Source organism: Podarcis bocagei (genome assembly GCF_964188305.1).
Source record: "Podarcis bocagei genome assembly, chromosome: 5".
NCBI classification, from domain to species: Eukaryota; Metazoa; Chordata; class Lepidosauria; order Squamata; family Lacertidae; genus Podarcis; species Podarcis bocagei.
This window is the reverse complement of record NC_138129.1, coordinates 4,471,412-4,491,712: the sequence shown is the minus strand read 5'-3', so window position 1 is coordinate 4,491,712 and position 20,301 is coordinate 4,471,412. Positions and strand designations below refer to the sequence as shown.

At 51.6% G+C, this 20,301-nt stretch overlaps 1 protein-coding gene across 1 annotated transcript; it reads right to left on the bottom strand.

The window, feature by feature from the left end:
• Positions 1-4,767: 4,767 nt before the first annotated feature.
• SOX12 (SRY-box transcription factor 12) lies at positions 4,768-7,246 on the bottom strand. Its single transcript, XM_081194895.1, has 2 exons — positions 7,104-7,246; positions 4,768-6,546 (listed from the first exon to the last, which is right to left on the bottom strand). Exon 2 carries the CDS (start codon positions 6,064-6,066, stop codon positions 5,092-5,094), a length of 975 nt encoding a protein of 324 aa, XP_081051021.1. The 5' UTR covers positions 6,067-6,546; positions 7,104-7,246; the 3' UTR covers positions 4,768-5,091.
• Between the last annotated feature and the right edge of the window lie 13,055 nt (positions 7,247-20,301).

The window sequence follows — 20,301 nt, the reverse complement described above, 5'->3', positions numbered from 1 at the left end:
TGGGGGAATCGGACCCACAGGAGAGGATCTTGGCAACTCCACAACTGCCCCCCACGGGGCTGCGTCACGAAGGGTCCACGGACCCCAGCATCCCCACGGAGGCTGCAAAGACCCTGGAACGCATCTCTCAGGCGTGGCTCTACCACTCCGATTGCAACCTCAGGAGTGGAGGCCTTTGGGCTGTTTGGGCAGCAAGCTCCATCCCCAGAATAGCAGAACTTTAGAGTTGGAAGGGACCCCGGCGGTCATCTAGTCCAACCCCCTTTCAATGCAGGAATCGCAATGCAACAGGGAAACGCACAGCTGCAGAGAATGCAATCTGGCTTTTCACATGCACTAGCCAAGTGAGCGAGATCCAGAGCAGCAATCAAAGGGACTCAAATGCAAATCCTGACCAAGACAAGTCTTAAGTAATAATAATAATAATAATAATAATAATAATAATAATAATAATAATAATAATTTATTATTTATACCCCGCCCATCTGGCTGGGTTTCCCCAGCCACTCTGGGTAGCTTCCAACAGAACATTAAAATACAATAACCTATTAAACATTAAAAGCTTCCCTAAACAGGGCTGCACAATTCAAAGTGTTGGTGCTGACCTTTAAAGCCCTAAACGGCCTCGGTCCAGTATACCTGAAGGAGTGTCTCCATCCCCATCGTTCAGCCTGAGGTCCAGCTCCGAGGGCCTTCTGGCGGTTCCATCACTGCAAGAAGCCAAACTACAGGGAACCAGGCAGAGGGCCTTCTCGGTAGTGGCGCCTGTCCTGTGGAACTCTCTCCCACCAGATGTCAAAGAGAAGAACAACTACTAGACTTTTAGAAGATATCTGAAGGCAGCCCTGTTTAGGGAAGCATTATTATTATTATTATTATTATTATCATCGCCTACCTCACAGGGTTGTTGTGCGGCAATAAAACAGGAGGAAGAAGAACCCCATGTGCCATCGCAAAACTCCTGGGATGGAAGGCAAGATAATCACTTGGCAGATCCAGAGCTCTCTTGCAGAGAGCCAGGACAAAGCAAAGCAGCCACCTTTAAACCTGCAAGTAACATTCAGACAATCTAGCATCCGAATGATATTTTGCAGTTTACCTGAACTGCATCAAAAAAAAATTCATCAAAAAAATCTCCATCCTTGGAGGCTTTTAAGCAGAGTTTGGGTTGCCATCTGTCAGGGATGCTTTAGCTGAGATTCCTGCCTTGCCGCGGGTTGGACTAGATGACCACTGGGGTCCCTTCGAACTCCCAAGATTCTACGATTCTGTGATCTCTGCTGGTGTCCAGATGAGGATAAAGGGATTGTCCCAAGCGCAGCATTGGTCCTTTGGGAGTTCCTAGAGCTCTGGGAATGCGAGGGGGCTTTCTAAGATTAGCAAATATAATTAGCAAAACTCGCTGTGTCTAAAATAAACGGGGAATGGAGATTGCTCTAGGGAAGGGATTTTTTTGTATTAAAAAAAAAAAAAACCAGCCCTGAAAACTAGGCTCAGCTGTTTTGAGGGGTGCAGGGAGACAAGAAGAGGTCTGGGATCCTGCAAAGGCAACAATCGGTGGCTGAATTTCAGCCACAGATAAGGCCTAGCCTCTGCTTTCAGCGCCAGGGTTCAGCAATTGAGCTCTTGCCCTCATAATACATTTCTGAGCTGCCAGTCCGTGCAGGCAGTATTGAGGCAGATGGCTTCAAGGTCTGACTCAGTATAGGGCAGCTTCCTTTGTTCCCACATAAATGAGACCCGAGCAGAAAAATGCCCTGGTGGATTCTGCCTCATGGGGCTGCAAGGGACACCAAAGGTCATCTAGCCCAACCCCTTGCTATGCATGTTCATTCGCATTTGCGCATGGCGTTTCTGGGTGCCCTAGTGCCTTGCAGAGAGTAACAGAGTGAGGCAGCTGTGGAGGGCAACAGCTTCTGCCTTTCCTTACACTCCCAGCTGCCCAAAAGTTGCTCATTCATTGGCACAATTTATCCCCATTGCTGAACACAGGCTCCTGAATTGCAGGCGGACGCCTCCTCAAGTGCCGTGCTTGAGTGCAGATTCCTGCCTTGCCAGGGGTTAGACTAGATGACCGTCAGAACCCCCAGCCAACTCTACAATTCTATGATCCCGGGCCTTGCAGAGGGAGCAGCCCTTTTGGATAAAGCCCATTCGCCAGGCGGGCGGCAGGTCCTGTACAATTTGTAAACCAGAGCCTCGCTTCCAACGGCAAGTGGCTGATTCCATGAATGGCACCTTCCTGCAGCATTCCCCAACCTGGTGCCCTCCAGGTGTTCTGAACTACAACTCCCAGCTCTCTGAGCACCAGCTGGGGAAACAACTGCTGGAGCTTTTGCTCCCCGTGGACGTTTCCACGCTCCAGCCAGTTGCACACATAAAGTTTAAATCATGCCCCACACACTTTGCAATAATGAGCTGCAATTCCTGTATTGCCGGGGTTGGACTAGATGACCCCTGGGTCCCTTCCCACTCTACAGTTCTGATTCTATAAATGTGAACATAAAACTTAATGCCGGTCAGAATGTCCATTTGGCTGGCAAATGCTGTGCTCTCCCCTAGCCAGAAACATGCACAAATTTAACAAGCCCAAAGAGGTCCAAAATGTGGTTTACAATGCCTTCCAGGTGTTAAGTCAAGTTTCAACCCCAATTTCCTCATCTAGGCCTGCCTTCCTTCCCCTAAGTAGCCTCTCCCCCCAGGCAGATAACCTCCACATGCTGTATGTACAGCAGACCACAACTCCCATCAGCTCCAGCCAGCTGCCCTAGAATAAAACTACAATTCCCAGAGTTGCTTGCTGGAGGGAGTAACCCTTTCATAAGTCACCTTAAATGTGCAGCGCAGGGAACGCCTGTATTTGGGAATGGGAAAGTGAAGCTGGAGTTTTGCGATCTGTAAGGCTAAACTGGGTTAATTGCCACGGCTTGGGAATCACAGTTCTGCAAAGCTCCGGGCAAGACCCAGAGGAAATGGATTTGTATCCTCAGATAACTAGAATCCCTGGAGTTTACTGCAGAGGGGATGTAGATCAGGGACAGAACACCTGCTCTGCATGCAGAAGGTCTCGGTTTTAATCCCTGGAAACTGGGCTGGGAGAGAGAAACATGTGTCCGAATCAGGAATTCAGACTCATGAGGACTGGGGTCTTGACTTGTTTTAAAAAGAGAGGCCACAGTTCAGTTGCAGAACACCTGCTTTGCATGCAGAAGGTCTCGGGTTCCATCCACAGCAGGGCTAGGGGACGTCCCCTGCCTGTCACCCAGGAGAGCTGTTGCCAGTCAGTGTTGGCAGTATTGAGCTAGATGGACCAAGAGTCTGACTCAGCGCTAGACATTCCTCCCTACGGAGGGGCTTCAGCCAGGGCTATGGGTGCTGCTGTGTGCCCATCTTTCCCCAGCGACCACAGAACAAATCTGGCTGTCCAAAAAAGGCACCGAAAAATGCCAATGTCGGAGGCACGCTTCCCTGCCAAGAAACCTGCCTTCCCTCCCCAGGTGGAAGGGGCAGGACCTGCCTCGCTACTTCCACCGGGAGCGGTTGCCAAAGGGCACCTCCTTCCACCTCGCTGCCCAACCACAGCCCATCGCCGTGTCTCCCAGGCAGCTTTCAAGGCTCCCTTGCCAGCCGTACCCTCCTTGCAACGAGCCGGCTATGCCTTGAGCCCGTGGGATTTCCCTGGCGTGGGCACAGGGAGGTGGGAAGGTGCTGGCATCACAGAGGGACCCAACCCAGGCAGAAAACCTCCTTGCTGCTAGCCAGCCACCGAGACTTCGACTGCCCTCCTTTCCGCCAGGGAAGCCGCTGGGTAGCCTCTGCCGACAGCCAGCAGGGAGGCTGGATTTGACCTTCGGTGAAAGTCACGGCCCCCTGCAGGTTGGGGGAGTTGCCCTCTGTCCGTCTCAGGTGAGCCTGAGCTTCCCATCCCAGGGACCCCCCACCCTGAGAGATTCCCTGGCGCTAGCAATCTCCTTGGCCAATGCCCAGAGAGGCTGGAACGTGGCAACACAGAGGGAGTGGCAAGGAGGGAAGGATGCCAACAAGACCCCCGGTCTGCTTTGGACGCAGCACGCAAGAGGAAGGAGGGACCCACAGCTGATGCCCGTGGCATGCGCCTCTAGGGGGAATTGGGGAGGGTGGCATTTTTGGGTGTCGGTGACAGGAACCGGCTGCCCACGAGAAGAGGGCATGTGCAAGCATCGGATCCACGTGAACACCACGTGGGCGCCGCCCGGCTGTGCTTTTCCCCAACCCGGTTCGGGAGCGTGTTTTTGTGCGGAAAAGAAAACAAAACAAAAAAGTTATTGTGAAACGAGGACCCGGAAGCCCTGCCCACACCGGGTGCAAGACGGGCGGCAAAATGTTCCTGAAAATCTCTCTGAACGCGACGCGATCCAACGTGGAGGATCTCTTTCCTGGGAGCCATTTAAAATGGAACAGAAGGGGGAAAGGGTGGGCAGTTGGGGGGGCGGGTGTCAGGTAACCGAAGGACAGAATACACACCCCACCCACACACCACCACCACCCGGCTGCCCACCGCAAGACAAGCGCTGAAATGGCACGGAAATCAACGTGGAGAATTGGAAGCTTGCAAGAGGAATAAGGAACCGAAAGCAAGGAGCGTGGGCAAGGATAAGAAGAGGAGAGGAATGGATCGGTGTGGAAACTGAGGGGGGGGGCGACCTCCGCCTTGGATGGCGGAGGAGCTGGGAAGCAGCTGCAAGGAGGAAGAGGCGGGGGACGGGGGGGAGACGGCTGGAGAGGCTTGCAATGGGGGGGGGGAACCTGATTAGACAGTCAAATTTCATGGGTAAATACACACTACATCGAGCCCGGATCCCTCCGTGGCTTGTGGGGGGTGAGAGGAGATGAGGAGCCCAGCCCCGGCACGCCATCCCTGCCGAGCCAGAGCGTGCCGGCAAAGTGGGTGTGTGCGGAGCGGGGGATGGGCTGATGGAGAGCTCGCCTTTGAATGCAGCCAAGGCAAGAAAATGGAGATACCTGATTCCTGCATGTAAACAGCTGGGTTTCTTTTTCTTTTTCTGAGACAACCTGATTGCGGAGAAGTGAGAGTTTACCTGGCTAAGGGATTCAGTACGTGAAGACTAAGTCTGAGATGCTCGACATCAGCCAGTCCCCAGCGATCATCTCAGTCACCTCCGGGGTGCAATAATCCGGGAACTCAAAGTGAGACGTGGCGCCCAGGGGGAAGAGGTCCAGGTCTTTGTCGAAGACGGACCAGTCCGGCGTCCCGCAGGGCGTGTTGGGCTGGGCTCGGGCGGGCAGGAAGCTCAAGAGCTCTTCTTCAAACTCTTCGTCCGACGAGGCGAAGGAAGACAGCGGGGACCGGGTAGACGCTGGAGAAGGGGTCTCCGAGGACCTTGCCTGGTCCGAAAAGGACTTGGCAGCAGCAGCAGCACCAACCTCGTGGTCCTTTGGGTCGCCGGAACTGCCCACCCACGCTCCTTTCTCGCCGCTCGCCGGCAGCACGTGCCAGAACTCTTTGCCGGGAGTTTTTGGGCCGTCGTCAAAAGGCGCCTCCATCAGCCGCGCTTCCAGCGGGTCGTCATCCAGCTCGGGCGTCGAGCGTCCCTCCTGGCTGCCGCTGCCACCCTGCTTGGGGGGCTGCCTTCTGCCGGACGCCACCCTCCCGAGGACGGAGGGCTTGATCTTGACCGAGACCCTGGGGCGGGACTTCGCAGTGCCCACCTTGCCCTTCTTCCTGGGCCGGTACTTGTAGTCTGGGTAGTCAGCCATGTGCTTCAGTCGCAGCCGTTCTGCCTCCTTGACAAAGGGGATTTTTTCCGAGTCCTGCAGGAGCTGCCAACGCCGGCCAAGGCGCTTGGAGATCTCAGCATTGTGCATGTCCGGCCATTGATCCATGATTTTCCGCCGCTCGTTCTGGGACCACACCATGAAGGCGTTCATGGGGCGTTTGATGTGCCCGCTGGGAGTCTTGCACCAGCCCGGCTCCCCTTTGGCATCCTTCAGCAGCAGGGCATCCTTGGGGCACACCTCCCGCTTGCCCTCCGACCCCCGGCTCCGCACGCTCCTCTGCTGGACCATCCTGCCCCCCTCGTCTTCCACGTTCCAGGCGCCGCTGAGCCCCGGGTTATTTTCTCATCATCCGGCGAGGGGTGGGCGGATCTGCCGCTCGCTCGTCCGGGTGCAAGAGCTCCTCTCTCTCTTCCTCCACGCCCACCCTGGCTGCCGGCGAGCTCTGCCTGGGCGCCCACACCCCCCTTTTAACTCAGTCGCTGAAGCAGCTGGCTGGCAAATTGACAGAAGTGGTTGTGGCACTTCGGTTGTGGCACCTTCCGCAGGCGCCAGACGAGCGGCGAAGGGAGCCGGGCCGGCGGTGGAGAGAAAGAAAGAATGAAGGAGGGAGAGAGGGGTGATCTTTGGCAAGAAAAGCCGGCCGGAGGGCAGGAAGGGGTGGGTGGACGTCCGCTTCAGGCAGGCGAGCCCTTCAGGTGCCGAATCGCTCGGGGATGCGAAGGAGAGTCACGACTTTGCTGCTCGGCTGCTGAGCTTCCAGGGCAAGACCTGAGAACGAAGGAAGGGAGGGAACGGCAGAGGGTCTCGGTCTTTTGCCCCTCGGCTGCCCTCCACGCCTCTCTCTCTCTTTCCCCAGTCAGCCAGCTCACGCCCACCCCTCTCGCTGGCTCCTCTCGGCTGCCTTCTCTTATAGCCCATCCCCGCCGACAGCCCCCTCCTCCTCCTCCTCTTTCCCCCCTCCCAGACGGGCCCCTCCCCTCCTGCACAGTCTAGGGGCTGCTGCGCACACATTGCTCGCTCGGAGTAAACACCCAGGTGCTCATTCTGTCAATGGGAAGCCCCGCCCACCCGGGGACGTCATTGGTTGCGGGGCAGGAATGGAGGATTTGCATCCCCCAATAGGGGCGCAACGGGGAAGGAGTTGCTGGAGAGAATGTCAAAAACTTTCTCGCCTCCGCCACCATCCTAAGCACAGACCACCGCCCCCTCCGCAGCCCACCCGGAGCATATCTGTTACCTGAGACCGGACCCCCTAACAACGCTCTCTCTGCTTCCTCGCCCCCCCCCCCAGGATTGACCCAAGGCAGGGGGTTTAATCGCCAGACCTTTCCTGTGCCACTGTCTGGCTTTCTATTCCCGTCAAGTTCACAGGCAAACCTGGTTTGTTTGCTGGTTTTTTCCTGCAGGGAAAAGAGAAAGGAGTTTTTGCAAAAAATATTTCAGATTCCTCAGCATCAGGAAATTGTGCGCAAATATGCTGTGTGCTTGTGTGTGTGTTTGGAGGAATGGATCGAGAGAGAGAAAAAAGATGTTTTAAACATTGACCCAAGACAGCACGGGCGAATGCCAACTTTTCAACTGCTGCAAAACAATGCCTGCAGATGTGGCGGCTGTTAAAAGGCAGAGCTGCAGAGGTCAGCGGGAAAGTTGGCAGTCCCTGTACACCTGGGAGTTTTCAAGATAGTGTTTGGTCAGCTGGGCACTGGAGATTCAGAATCCAGCTCAGGGGCCGACAACCTCCCTTCCTACACCCAGTGCAAGACCCCAAGTTAGTGCTAGGATTCTGCGACAGGCACAAGGCGAGGGGACGCCAAAGGCCATCTAGCTCATCCTTGCTGCGCCCACAGGTCAGTCTATTCAACCTGCAATGTGACACGTGGCAATCACTTTCCTGCACGAGCTAATTTGGCATTTTTTAAACTGCTTGCACTTTCAGAAGAGCCATAGGTCACGGGCAGAGCATCCATCTTGCAAGCAGAATCATAGAAACATCATCATCTATTGTTTATACCCAGACCATCTTAGAGTTAGAAGGGGCCTGAGGGTCATCTAGTCCAACCCCCCCCCCCAATGCAGGAATCTCGACTAAAGCATCCAGGACAGATGACCATCCAACCTCTGCTTAAAAACCTTCAAGGAAGGTCTCAGGTTTAATCCCCAGGATCTCCAGGTATGCCTGGGGGAATCTCCTATCTGAAACCCTGGAGAGCTGCTGCCAGCCAGTGTAGACAATACTGAGAGGCCCCAATGGCCTGACTCAGTAGAAGGCAGCTTCTTATGCTCCTAGTAGTAGAAGAAGTTTGGCTTTGATATCCTGCTTTATCACTACCCAAAGGAGTCTCAAAGCGGCTAACAATCTCCTTTCCCTTCCTCCCCCACAACAAACACTCTGTGAGGTGAGTGGGGCTGAGAGACTTCAGAGAAGTGTGACTGGCCCAAGGTCACCCAGCAGCTGCGTGTGGAGGAGCAGAGACGCGAACCCGGTTCCCCAGATTATGAGACTACCGCTCTTAACCACCACACCACACTGGCTCTTCTAGTATGCTCCTAGAAAGCTTTACAGTTCACTTTGGTAATGGCACTCAACACACAACGCTGCGTTTTATAATCTCCAGTGCTCTAACCAGGGGTCAGCAACCTTTTTCAGCAAGGGGCCGGTCCACTGTCCCTCAGACCTTGTGGGGGGCCAGACTATATTTTTGGGGGGGAATGAATGAATTCCTATGCCTCACAAATAACCCAGAGATGCATTTTGAATAAAAGCACACATTCTACTCATGTAAAAACACGCTGATTCCTGGACCATCCGCGGGCCAGATTGAGAAGGAATTGGGCCACATCCGGCCCCTAGGCCTTAGGTTTCCTACCCCTGCTCTAACCGACATTATCCTAACAACAGCCCTGTATTACTTCCTCCAAGCTGCAGAAAGTGGCTGAGAGACAGCGGCTTTCCTATGGCAACATTTAAATGGCTGAAGGCATCCTGACTCACAGCTGCCGCTCTTAACCGCTGCTCTTCAAGCGCTCTCGCCGCAGAAACTAGAAATGGGAAAGGCAGCATAGTGTGGTGGTTAATGTGTCAAACTACGACCTAGGAGACCAGGGTTCGAATCCCCACTCGAAGCCCCCTGGGTGACCTTGAGCCAATCCTTGCCCCTCTCAGCCGACCCTTCCTCACAGGGTTGTAGCAGGGGTTAAATGAGGAGTGGGGGAGAGAACCCCGTAAACTGCCTCGGGCTCCTTGCAGGAAAAGGGGAGACGTAAATGCCACAAATGACAACATTTTGGAGGTCCCAAGTCGCAAGGTGGTTAGATTGGTCTCAACTAGGGCCAGGGCCTTTTCAGTACTGGCCCCGACTTGGTGGAACGCTCTGTCCCAAGAGACCAGGGCCCTGCGGGACTTGACATCTTTCCGCAAAGCCTGCAAGACAGAGCTGTTCCGCCTGGCCTTTGGTTTGGACTCGGCCTGACCCTTATGTTTCCCTCCCCTTCTGGTCTTGATCTATGGGCTACTTTTAAAATGAGGCTGCATTTTAAATTGCATTTTAACCTGTATTTTAAATTGGTGGTTTTTAAAAATTATTTATTTATTTATTTATTTATTTATTTTAATTATTATTATTATTATTATGTTTTTACTGTAACTTTAATGGTGTTAGCCACCCTGAGCCCAGCTCTGGCCGGGGAGGGTGGGGTATAAATCAATCAACCGAAAAAACAAACAAACAATACAGAAACAGCTCAGTTGGTTACAGTGTGGTACTGATAATGCCATGGTTGCAGGTTCGATCCCCTTATGGGACAGTGGCATATTCCTTCATTGCAGGGGGTTGGACTAGATGACCCTTGGGGTCCCATCCTTCCCGCTCTACAATTCTACGAAACCTGGCGCTCCCTGGATGTTGTGGACTACAACTCCCATCAGCCCCCTCTTCCAGCCATTCCTGTTGAGGGAACCTGGGCTAGATAGACAAATAGGTAAAGTTAAAGGAACCCCTGACCATTAGGTCCAGTCGTGGCCGACTCTGGGGTTGCGGCGCTCATCTGACTTTATTGGCCGAGGGAGCCAGTGTACAGCTTCCGGGTCATGTGGCCAGCGTGACTAAGCCACTTCTGGCAAACCAGAGCAGTGCACGGAAACGCCATTTACCTTCCCGCTGGAGTGGTACCTATTTATCTACTTGCACTTTGACGTGCTTTCGAACTGCTAGGTTGGCAGGAGCAGGGACCGAACACAGGAGCTCACCCCGTCACGAGGATTCGAACCGCCAACCTTCTGATCAGCAAGTCCTGATCACACCCCTTCGGATAGACAAATAGAATGACCCTAATCTAAGGCAGGCTTCCTTTGTTCCCAGGGTTAGTTAAGACAAAGACAGAGAGCCAAGAATCGAAGAGCTCCAAGTTCGGCAACCTTTACCATCACTGTCTCCGTTCACAAAAGTATTTCCCAAGTCACCCAGCACCTGTGCAGCCATCAGACTGCGGCAAAAGCTGTCAATTTTGACCCATAAGACTCTCTGAATGGTTATTTTATATTTTCATTTGTTTGCATTTAAATGCCGCCCCCTTTCCCCCCCCCAAAGGAGCTCAAGGTGACACGAATGGTTCTCCTCATTTAAGCCCCACAACAGCCCTTTGAGGCAGGCTGGGCTGAGAGGCAATGGCTGGCTTAAAGTCACACAGTCTGATTCATGTCCGAAGGAGGATTTGAACCCTGGTCTCCCAGGTGGACACTCTAACCCAGGCATCCCCAAACTCGGCCCGCCGGATGTTTTGGGATTACAATTCCCATCATCCCTGACCACTGGTCCTGCTAGCTAGGGGTGATGGGAGTTGTAGTCCCAAAACATCTGGAGGGCCGAGTTTGGGGATGCCATGGACTGCAAGAAGATCAAACCTCTCCATTCTGAAGGAAATCAGCCCTGAGTGCTCACTGGAAGGACAGATCCTGAAGCTGAGGCTCCAAGACTTTGACCACCTCATGAGAAGAGAAGACTCCCTGGAAAAGACCCTGATGCTGGGAAAGATGGAGGGCCCAAGGAGAAGGGGACGACAGAGGAGGAGATGGTTGGACAGTGTTCTCAAAGCTACCAGCATGAGTCTGACCAAACTGCGGGAGGCAGTGGAAGACAGGAGTGCCTGGTGTGCTCTGGTCCAGGGGGTCACAAAGAGTCAGACACGACTAAACGACTAAACAACAAAGCTCTAACCACTACACCATGCTGCCTCTGAAGTTAGGCTTGGGGTCGTCAATGTGACATCTTCAGATGACCCTCTTGCCACCCACCAAGGCCCTTCCTGCGTCTCCCATTTTTTTTAAAAAAACTAGGGAGTTTGGCTTCTTTTAGCTGTTTGGTTGGGAGGGCTACCTGTTTTTTGCGGGGGCTGGAGGTCTGGTTTTTTTTCTCCTGTGCTGTATTTGTGTTGGGGGAAAGTGTAGGTGTTTGGCTTGTTTGGGAGGGGAAGGTTCTCAGCATTGCCAGTTTTTCTTCTGTGAAATGGGTATGTTCCTGGTGCCCACACCAGATTTCCAAAGGTGTCCCCGGACTGGAAATGGCTGGGACCCCCCAACACCCATGTACCTGTGAAAATGCCTCTACCTTGCAACCTTTATTTTCAAAACCAATAAAATAAATAAATTGCTTGCCCCATGTCTCCAGGCAAGGAGGGGTGTTAATGGCCCCAGAGGGGACTTCTATTCAGAGTCCCTCTGGGTCATTGTGTTTCAAATGACCCCCCATAAAAACAACAACACCAGACCAGCCAGCCAGATTCTTTCCTTCTGCAAGGCTAGTATAAATCACAAAACCTTACCTGTTCTTTCTGGGTTCTGACACCATTCCGTTGGGTTTTCTCCCCAAAATGAAGCAGATAATATCTGTCTCCCAAACAGCATCCTCAGACTGGATTGTTGCAGCAGTACTGGGGCAGAGGGTGCTTGAAACAGCAAAAGAAAGAGGAACCTCCACTTTTAGTGGCAGTAGACCTCAATATACCAAATGCTATAGAACATGGGTAGGCAAAAACTAAGGCCCGGGGGTTGGATCCGTCCCAATCGCCTTCTAAATCCAGCCTGCGGACGGTCTGGGAATCAGTGTTTTTACATGAGTAGAATGTGTCCTTTTATTTGAAATGCATCCCTGGGTTATTTGTGAGACCTGCCTGGTGTTTCTACATGAGCAGAATGAGTGCTTTTATTTAAAATGAATCTCTGGGTTGTTTGTGGGGCATAAGAATTCGTTCATTTATTTATTTTTCAAAATATAGTCCGGCCCCCACAAGGTCTGAGGGACAGTGGACCGGCCCCCTGCTGAAAAGGTTTGCTGGCCCCTGCTGTAGAATTTGGGGGGCTACCACTTTAAAGGCCCTGCGAAGCTCACAAGCAAGGCTGTGTTGGGTGTTGCTGGAAACAAAATGCGGGGCTAGAGGGACCCCCTGACCCAGGGGGTGCCATCATTTTAGGCCCATGGGCACATTGGGATCTGGGTAAGATGTCCATGGTACCATTGTGCCCACAGGGACCGGGTTAGCAACCCGTACATTTCTGATCCATCAATGCAATAATATTCCCAACTGCAGCCTTAGAACCGTAGAATTGCAGAGTTGGAAGGGACCCTGACAATCATTCAGTCCAACCCCCTGAAATGCAGGAATATGCAGCCGGGAATCAAACCTGCAACCTTGGCATTATCCGCACCATGCTCAATATTGGAGAGGCAGAACTGGGCTGTTTGGGTCACTGGCAGAAACAAGTGATGCTCAGGGAGTGAAAGATAAGATTGCCACTTTTTTTTGTATCTGGAAGAGCTCCTGTCTCATAGCAGCAGCCAATCATATACCTCTGGCCCCAAAAATAGTGAAAATACTTGTTTACTCACACACACACACACACCCCTGGTAGATTTGGCTGGGGCACAGTTGACTCAGAGCTTCCCCTTCAATTCACGCCTCCTCTAAACTATAAATCTAAAGCCGTATCAAACCACTTTAAACCACCACGGCTTCCCCCAAGAGAATCCTGGGAGCTGTAGTTTGTTCAAGGGGCTGAGAGGGCATGGAGACCCCTTTCCTTCTCATAGAGCTACAATTCTCAGAGTTCCCTACAAGGATTGCTTGTTAAAAACCGCCCTGAATTGCAGCTGAGCTCTGTGAGGGGAATAGGGGTGTGTCCTCCGAACTCTCAGCACCCTTAAGATACTACAGTTCCCATGGTTAAAATGATAAGAAAGTGCTATAATTGCATTGTGCAGAAGGGGCCTCTTGTGGCAAAGTTTTTTGCTCAGCTGTGCCCTCGGTCTGCCTTTGCCAACCTGGTGCTACAACTCCCAGCAGCCTTAGCCAGGGTGCCTGTAGTCTGTCCGGGGGTGGGGGCCCCCACCAGGTTACCCTAGGCGGCTCCCCAGACATACCTCCATCCTTTCTTCTCTTCTTGAACCCTGAGTACCTCCAGATCTTGCATTCAGAGTCCTCTGGTCCTTGCATAGCTCTGTGCCCATCCTTGCTGCAGCCCAAATTGGCCATCCTCATCTGGTCGTGGTCAGCTCCCCCCATCAAACTTCCAGTAGAGTCCAGCAGGACAGTCACTGGCTGCAACTTTTGCAGACACCCCCCCCCCCAAAAGTTGACTTCTTACTGCAAGCCTCTTGCTCCCTTTGCAGAGATGTTTTGGGGAGTACGTGGCTCCTCCCCTTCTTCCTGAAATCTCCGCCCCCTTGCTGCCACTAATTCACCCCTGCTAGGTGCAAGACCACGGGGCAATTGGTGGCCAGCTAGCCACCAATTTGTGGCCAAATGTCTATGGCACCCAACCATGCTTTCAGACTGTTGGGCCATCTGCAAAAGCAAGTTGTTTCCCAGCTCCTTGCATTTGCATGCCTAAAGGTGTGGAATTGCAAATTTCGGGGGCAGGTTCTTACAGAAAAGCAGGGAAAAGGAGGAAGTTGCTTCTTCCCGTTGCCACATTTTTAAGGCTGCTCTGGAGATTTGGGCCTTTGTTCCCCTGTTCTTTTGTTCGCTGCAATTGATTTGCAAATCGCCGCTGAACCTCTCTCTCTCTCTCTCTCTGCAAGTGTCCTGCTAACCTTGAACAGAGTTTGGAAGCCTGGGACAGATGGGAGGACACCGGGTTGGCAAAAGCTAAGTTAAGGTCTCGTGAGAAGGTGTGCTTTTAGGTAGCACCTTGGTGTTGAGCAAAACTCCTTTGACTGGCCCAGCAGAGGAGCTCAGATGTTGCAAAGGACTTGAGCTCTGGTCTAGAATCCTAGCATTGCAGAGTTGGAAGGTCATGTATTCCAGTGCCCCACAATGACCCAGGCAGTCTGTGCAATGCTAAAATGACTTCCAGGCTGCGCACCTGGTCCTTCAGGGGCACAGTTACCCCATTCAGGACCAGGGAGCCCCCCCCCCATCCACTCTGGCCCCCAGAAACAACACTTCTGTCTTGTTGGGATTCAACCTCAATCCATTGACCGCCGAAATAAATACAAAAAATTGTCCAGTAGCACCTTAAAGCTCTTCTCGCTTTATTGGCCGAGGGAGCCGGCGTACAGCTTCCGGGTCATGTGGCCAGCAGGACTAAGCCGCTTCTGGCGAACCAGAGCAGCGCACGGAAAGGCCGTTTACCTTCCTGCCGGAGTGGTACCTATTTATCTACTTGCACTTTGATGTGCTTTCAAACTGCTAAGTTTGCAGGAGCAGGGACTGAGCAACAGGAGCTCACCCCGTCGTGGGGATTTGAACCGCCGCCCTTCTGATTGGCAAGCCCTAGGCTCTGTGGTTTAACCCACAGCGCCACCAACTAAATATGTTATGGGTATAAGCTTTCGTGTGCATATGTTATACCCAGAACATACATAGTTGGTCTCTAAGTTGCTGCTGAACAATTTTTATTTATTTATTTCGACTGCGTCATGCCAACACGGCTACCTACCTGAATCTAGAACCATTGACCGCCATGCATTAAATGGGCTTTCCCCAGGAATGCAGCCTAAGACACGTTTGGGACTGTACACCCACAAATCCTATGCTCCATTCATGATTATTCATGCCTCCTGCTTAAACATAAGCATATATGCCACCCTTTATCCAAAGTTCCCAGGCCAGTGTACCACATTAAGGATATGATTTAGTGAGCATAAAAAACCATAACACAGACCATAAAAATAAAATAACAGGCCATAGATTCTTTAATGGTCAAAGGCTTGGGTAAAGAGGGATGTTTTTGCCTGGTGTCTAAAGATATGTAATGATGGCGCCAGGCGAGCCTTTCTGGGGAGAGCATTCCACAAGCAGGGAGCCACCACAGAAAAGGCCCGTTCTCTTATTGGCACCCCTGAACCTCTCGGGGAGGGGGACATATGACAAGTGTAAGGTTGGTTCATATGGGGAGAGGGGGTGCTTAAGTTATTGAGGTCCTGAGCTGTGTAAGGCTTTGTGGGTCAAAACCAGCACTTTGAATTGGGCCCAGAAATTAATTGGCAGCCAATGTAGTCGGGTCAGGATAAACAAATAAGAAGGCAATTGGCCTTGCAGTTCAGGGGCCAAGTCCTAGCATGGTCATTGTGGGCCTTTCTGGGTCATTTCCTCTCTCAGCCTCAGTTTTCCCATCTGCATAATGGGGATAGGAGCTCCCTGCTGCACAGGGTGCTATGAAGCCCAGCACAGTAGAAGGCAACACAGCACACCCTGCAGCTTTTACAGCTCTGTATAACTGATGTCCCACTAGCGTAAAACTAAGGTGCAGAAATTGCTCAGGTGTCTCTTTGCCAATTGCCTTCCTCTCGGAACCCCAAGAATACCACACTGCTTTCTTTCTGCCTCCCTTGTGACACAGCCTGATGCATTAAATTCGCCGTCAGAACCACATCCCAAACTTTTTACCAAACATTGTGTTTTGAACCGGGGCAGATTTCTGGTTTCCGTCGGAAACCACCTCCAGAAGCTGCTAAAACTTGAACCATCCCTTTTTGTCTGCTTGTCTCTCCCACTTTACCAGCCCAACTCCACCAGATGTGTTTCAAAAACCCGCTACTCAGTGCATCTGCTGCCTTTGTAGCCTCAAACTCCAAATTACGGTAGCAACGGGGGCATTTTGTCGAACCCGTCTTGGCGGAGGCATGGAGACAAGGGGAAAGAAAACAGCTTGCAGTAATTTGTTCTTTATTATGCTTATTGTTATCTGGGTTTGAGATTCTCCTCCCAGCACCCCACAGGCTTCTTGAAGGAGACAAACAGAGGCAGAGATTACGCAGCACCGTGGAGATAGGAGCAGCAGCAGCGCCAGGACTGACAGATGTGTTAACATTAATCATGCCCAACTTAAAAGAGTTGCCTCCTTTTCGGTGATTTGTCTCCGGCTAAGTGTGCTGCTGGCTGCAGGGACGCCCAAATGGGGGTGCAGGGAAGGCGCCTGGGTAATGTTGCCTGAGTGACTGGGAGCTTCCTGGGGCAGGTGAGGCTGCCATTGGCTGTTCCGGAGGCGGAGGACTTCCCGGAGCAGGTGAGGTGCTTATTGGTCGCCTGGGCGACTGCAAGGATGCCGGCTCGGGGGTGCTTCTGATTGGCTGCCGGGCTGAGTGATGGGTTATCCGACTGTCTCATCCTGTGGAGGCAGTTTCCGTGGCAACAAGAGTTGCAAAGGAGAACCAGGGGCCTAGGCCGCAATTGGCAGTATTGGAAAGGGGGGGGGGGAGAGAAGATAAAGAATATATGGGAAGGGGGAGAGAGAGAGGGAGGAGTTGTGGAACCCTCTCAAGGCTGCTATGCTTCCTTCGTGGACTGCAGATTTACATGCCTTCCTGGCAGGCCACAGATCAGCCAGACCTCGGTTGATTATATTATTTATTGTCATCTAATAAGGTGTCTGAAATGTAACACAGATCTGTATTTGTCTCCCCAGGTGGTAGCTCTGGTTGAGAGCAGGTGCACAACGGTGCAGCAATAAAACTGCCAGCACATTTGCAAAGCTAAGCAGGGTCCGGAATGGATTCGGATTGGGCGGGGGACCATGTGTTGAGATTCCTGCAATGCAGGGGGTTGGATAGATGACCCTTGGGACCCTACGATTCTATGAATGGCAGCATCTGAGATACTTTCTCACACAGGGCTGGGCAGGGCATAGATCCACATCTACTGGCAAATTGCTTGGTGGCTTCCCCTAGCTTTCTGACCACTGGTTGTTTAACAATAGTGATGACAACAACAAAATGTGTGGTCCCTCTCTACCCCCAGCCCACCCACCCCCAAAGAGACTGCTGAAATGAAGAGAACTGAGTGGGGTGGAACCAGGGTGTGAGTGTTTATTTATTTAAAACATCAATATGCCAGTGTTCTCGAAGCCACCAGCATGAGTTTGACCAAACTGCGGGAGGCAGTGGAAGACAGGAGTGCCTGGCGTGCTCTGGTCCAGGGGGACACGAAGAGGCGGACACGACTAAACAACAAAATGCCACATTTCAGCACCTCTTCTAAAAATGAAACAATTATTAATAGGTAAATAACTAGCCTGTGGTTTATGTCTGAAAGGACCAGGTGCGCAGCCTAGGAGTCATTCTGGACTCACATTTGTCCATGGAGGCGCAGGTCAATTCCGTGTCCAGGGCAGCTGTTTACCAGCTCCATCTGGTACACAGGATGAGACCCTCCCTGCCCGCAGACTGTCTCGCCAGAGTGGTGCATGCTCTGGTTATCTCCCGCTTGGACTACTGCAATGCGCTCTACGTGGGACTACCTTTGAAGGTGACCCAGAAACTACAACTAATCCAGAATGCGGCAGCTAGACTGGTGACTGGAAGCGGCTGCCAAGACCACATAACACCGGTCTTGAAAGACCTACACTGGCTCCCAGTACGTTTCCGAGCACAATTCAAAGTGTTGGTGCTGACCTTTAAAGCCCTAAATGGCGTCGGTCCAGTATACCTGAAGGAGCGTCTCCATCCCCATCGTTCTGCCTGGACACTGAGGTCCAGCTCCAAGAGCCTTCTGGTGGTTCCCTCACTGCGAGAAGCCAAGTTACAGGGAACTAGGCAGAGGGCGTTCTTGGTAGTGGCGCCCGCCCTGTGAAACGCCCTGCCACCAGATGTCAAAAACAGCAACAACCACCAGACTTTTAAAAGACATCTGAAGGCAGTCCTGTTTAGGGAAGCTTTTAACGTTTGATGCATTACAATTTTTTAATATTTTGTTGGAAGCCACCCAGAGTGGCTGGGGAAGCTCAGCCAGATGGGCGGTGTATAAATAATAAATGATGATGATGATGATGAAAGGACAGTGGGTTCATTTCGGGACCAAAAAACAAATTCCTGGCCAATTATGCTCAGAGGAACTCTTGTCTTTAATTCCGGTGTGCAGCCTGTGGCTCTTACAACCCTGTTTTAAAAAAAAGCAAGACAGATCATGTTATGTGAAGTATAAAGGTAAAGGTAAAGGGACCCCTGACCATTAGGTCCAGTTGCAGACGACTCTGGGGTTGCGGCGCTCATCTCGCTTTACTGGCCGAGGGAGCCGGCGTACAGCTTCCAGGTCATGTGGCCAGCATGACTAAGCTGCTTCTGGCGAACCAGAGCAGTGCACGGAAACGCCGTTTGCCTTCCTGCCGGAGTGGTACCTATTTATCTACTTGCACTTTGACGTGCTTTTGAACTGCTAGGTTGGCAGGATATGTGAAGTATGCCCAACCCTTATTTGGTTTGCCTTCTGTACAGAGTAGAAAACTATCTTCTTTGATCTGCTTCTGGGTCTAACCCGTTTTGCTAATACAATTTAAAATATTGTTACATGAAATCATGGCTAGTGTCTATATTGCAGGACAAGCTCCCCATGTCCCATAATCTGCCATTTGGGGATAAGGAAACAGACCTGTCTTGCAGGGGGATAGTAAGGGGATGGGTTGCCAAAAAGAGGTGTGTAAGGCCTAAACCTACTGTCATATGGGGAGAGATGGACCCACATCGGCCCAGGAGCATTGTGGATGTATTCCTGTGCCCCATCTCTCACCCAGTTCCAGTCAGTGTTCAAGTCTTACAGACCTCCAGCCCGAAGCTCTGGCTGATTGTTTTGACACTGACCCATGTTGGGACATTCAGGACAGAGAAAAGAGAAGTGTTAAACTATGGAACTGCCATAGTTTGCAATAGCTCCCAACTTGGATGGCTCTGAAAGAGGATATCTCTGCTTTTTAAGATACTGTCAAAAAAAAAAGCAGAGATATCCTCTTTTGCCAGCAAAGGTCCGTATAGTTAAAGCTATGGTTTTCCCAGTAGTGATGTGTGGAAGTGAGAGCTGGACCATAAAGAAGGCTGATCGCCAAAGAATGGATGCTTTTGAATTCTGGTGCTGGAGGAGACTCTTGAGAGTCCCATGGACTGCAAGAAGATCAAACTTCTCCATTTTGAAGGAAATCAGCCCTGAGTGCTCACTGGACGGACAGATCCTGAAGCTGAGGCTCCAATACTTTGGCCACCTCATGAGAAGAGAAGACTCCCTGGTAAAGACCCTGATGTTGGGAAAGATGGAGGGCACAAGGAGAAGGGGACGACAGAGGACGAGATGGTGGGACAGTGTTCTCGAAGCTACCAGCATGAGTTTGACCAAATTGCGGGAGGCAGTGGAAGACAGGAGTGCCTGGTGTGCTCTGGTCCAGGGGGTCACAAAGAGTCAGACACAATTAAATGACTAAATAACAACAAAAGAGGATAAGGCAAATTCAGGCAGGAGGGGGCTACCCAGACCCTGCAATCTTCATCTGACGCCCTTGTCAGAGTGCCCTGTCCAATAAGGCCTCCTAGATGGCAGTCAGTGGCAGGGTCTTGCCAGTGTTGGCACCCCAAATACAGAATGCCCTTGTCACCTGACTGCTGCTACTTGAATGTCTTTCTGGCCCCTGGAGAGTTTTCTCATTTCCCCCAAGTAGCACATTGTAACCTTTAATGTTGCTTCAGCTCTGTTGGGCTTCTTTTTTTTTTTTTTTTTTTTTTTTTTTTTTTTATTCTCTGCTCTATTTATTCGTAGACCTTTTCAAAATTATCTTATTTGGTGTTTTGTTTCTATTGCGTTCGTTGTGTTTTTAGCTTGTTATTTTTATTCTGTGAGCTGCCTGGAGAACTTCTTGTTATAGAGAAGCCTATAAATAATGGAAGTAAGGAAGTAAATAAGCAAATAAACAGGCCAACTCCTGCAGCTCTGCCTTTTATATTATTATTTTTTAAAAAGCAGTTCCTCAATGTGTAGACGGAAGCAGGACATGCAAAGCTTCACCCCTTCTGCTTATTTCTGTGCATCGGTCATCTTCTGTTAAAGGCACGAGCGCAGGCCAGGCTTTGGTCAGTTGGCAACCGTGCATCAAGGCAGCGTTGGAGGATTTACACAGACCTTTCATAGAACTGTAGAGTTGGAAGGGACCCCAAGGGTCATCTAGTCCAACCCTCTGCAATGAAGGGATCGTTTCCCCAGTGTGGGGCTCGAACCCAAGACCCAGAGATCTACCAGCCCCCTCCTCATTTAACCCCCACAACAACCCAGTTA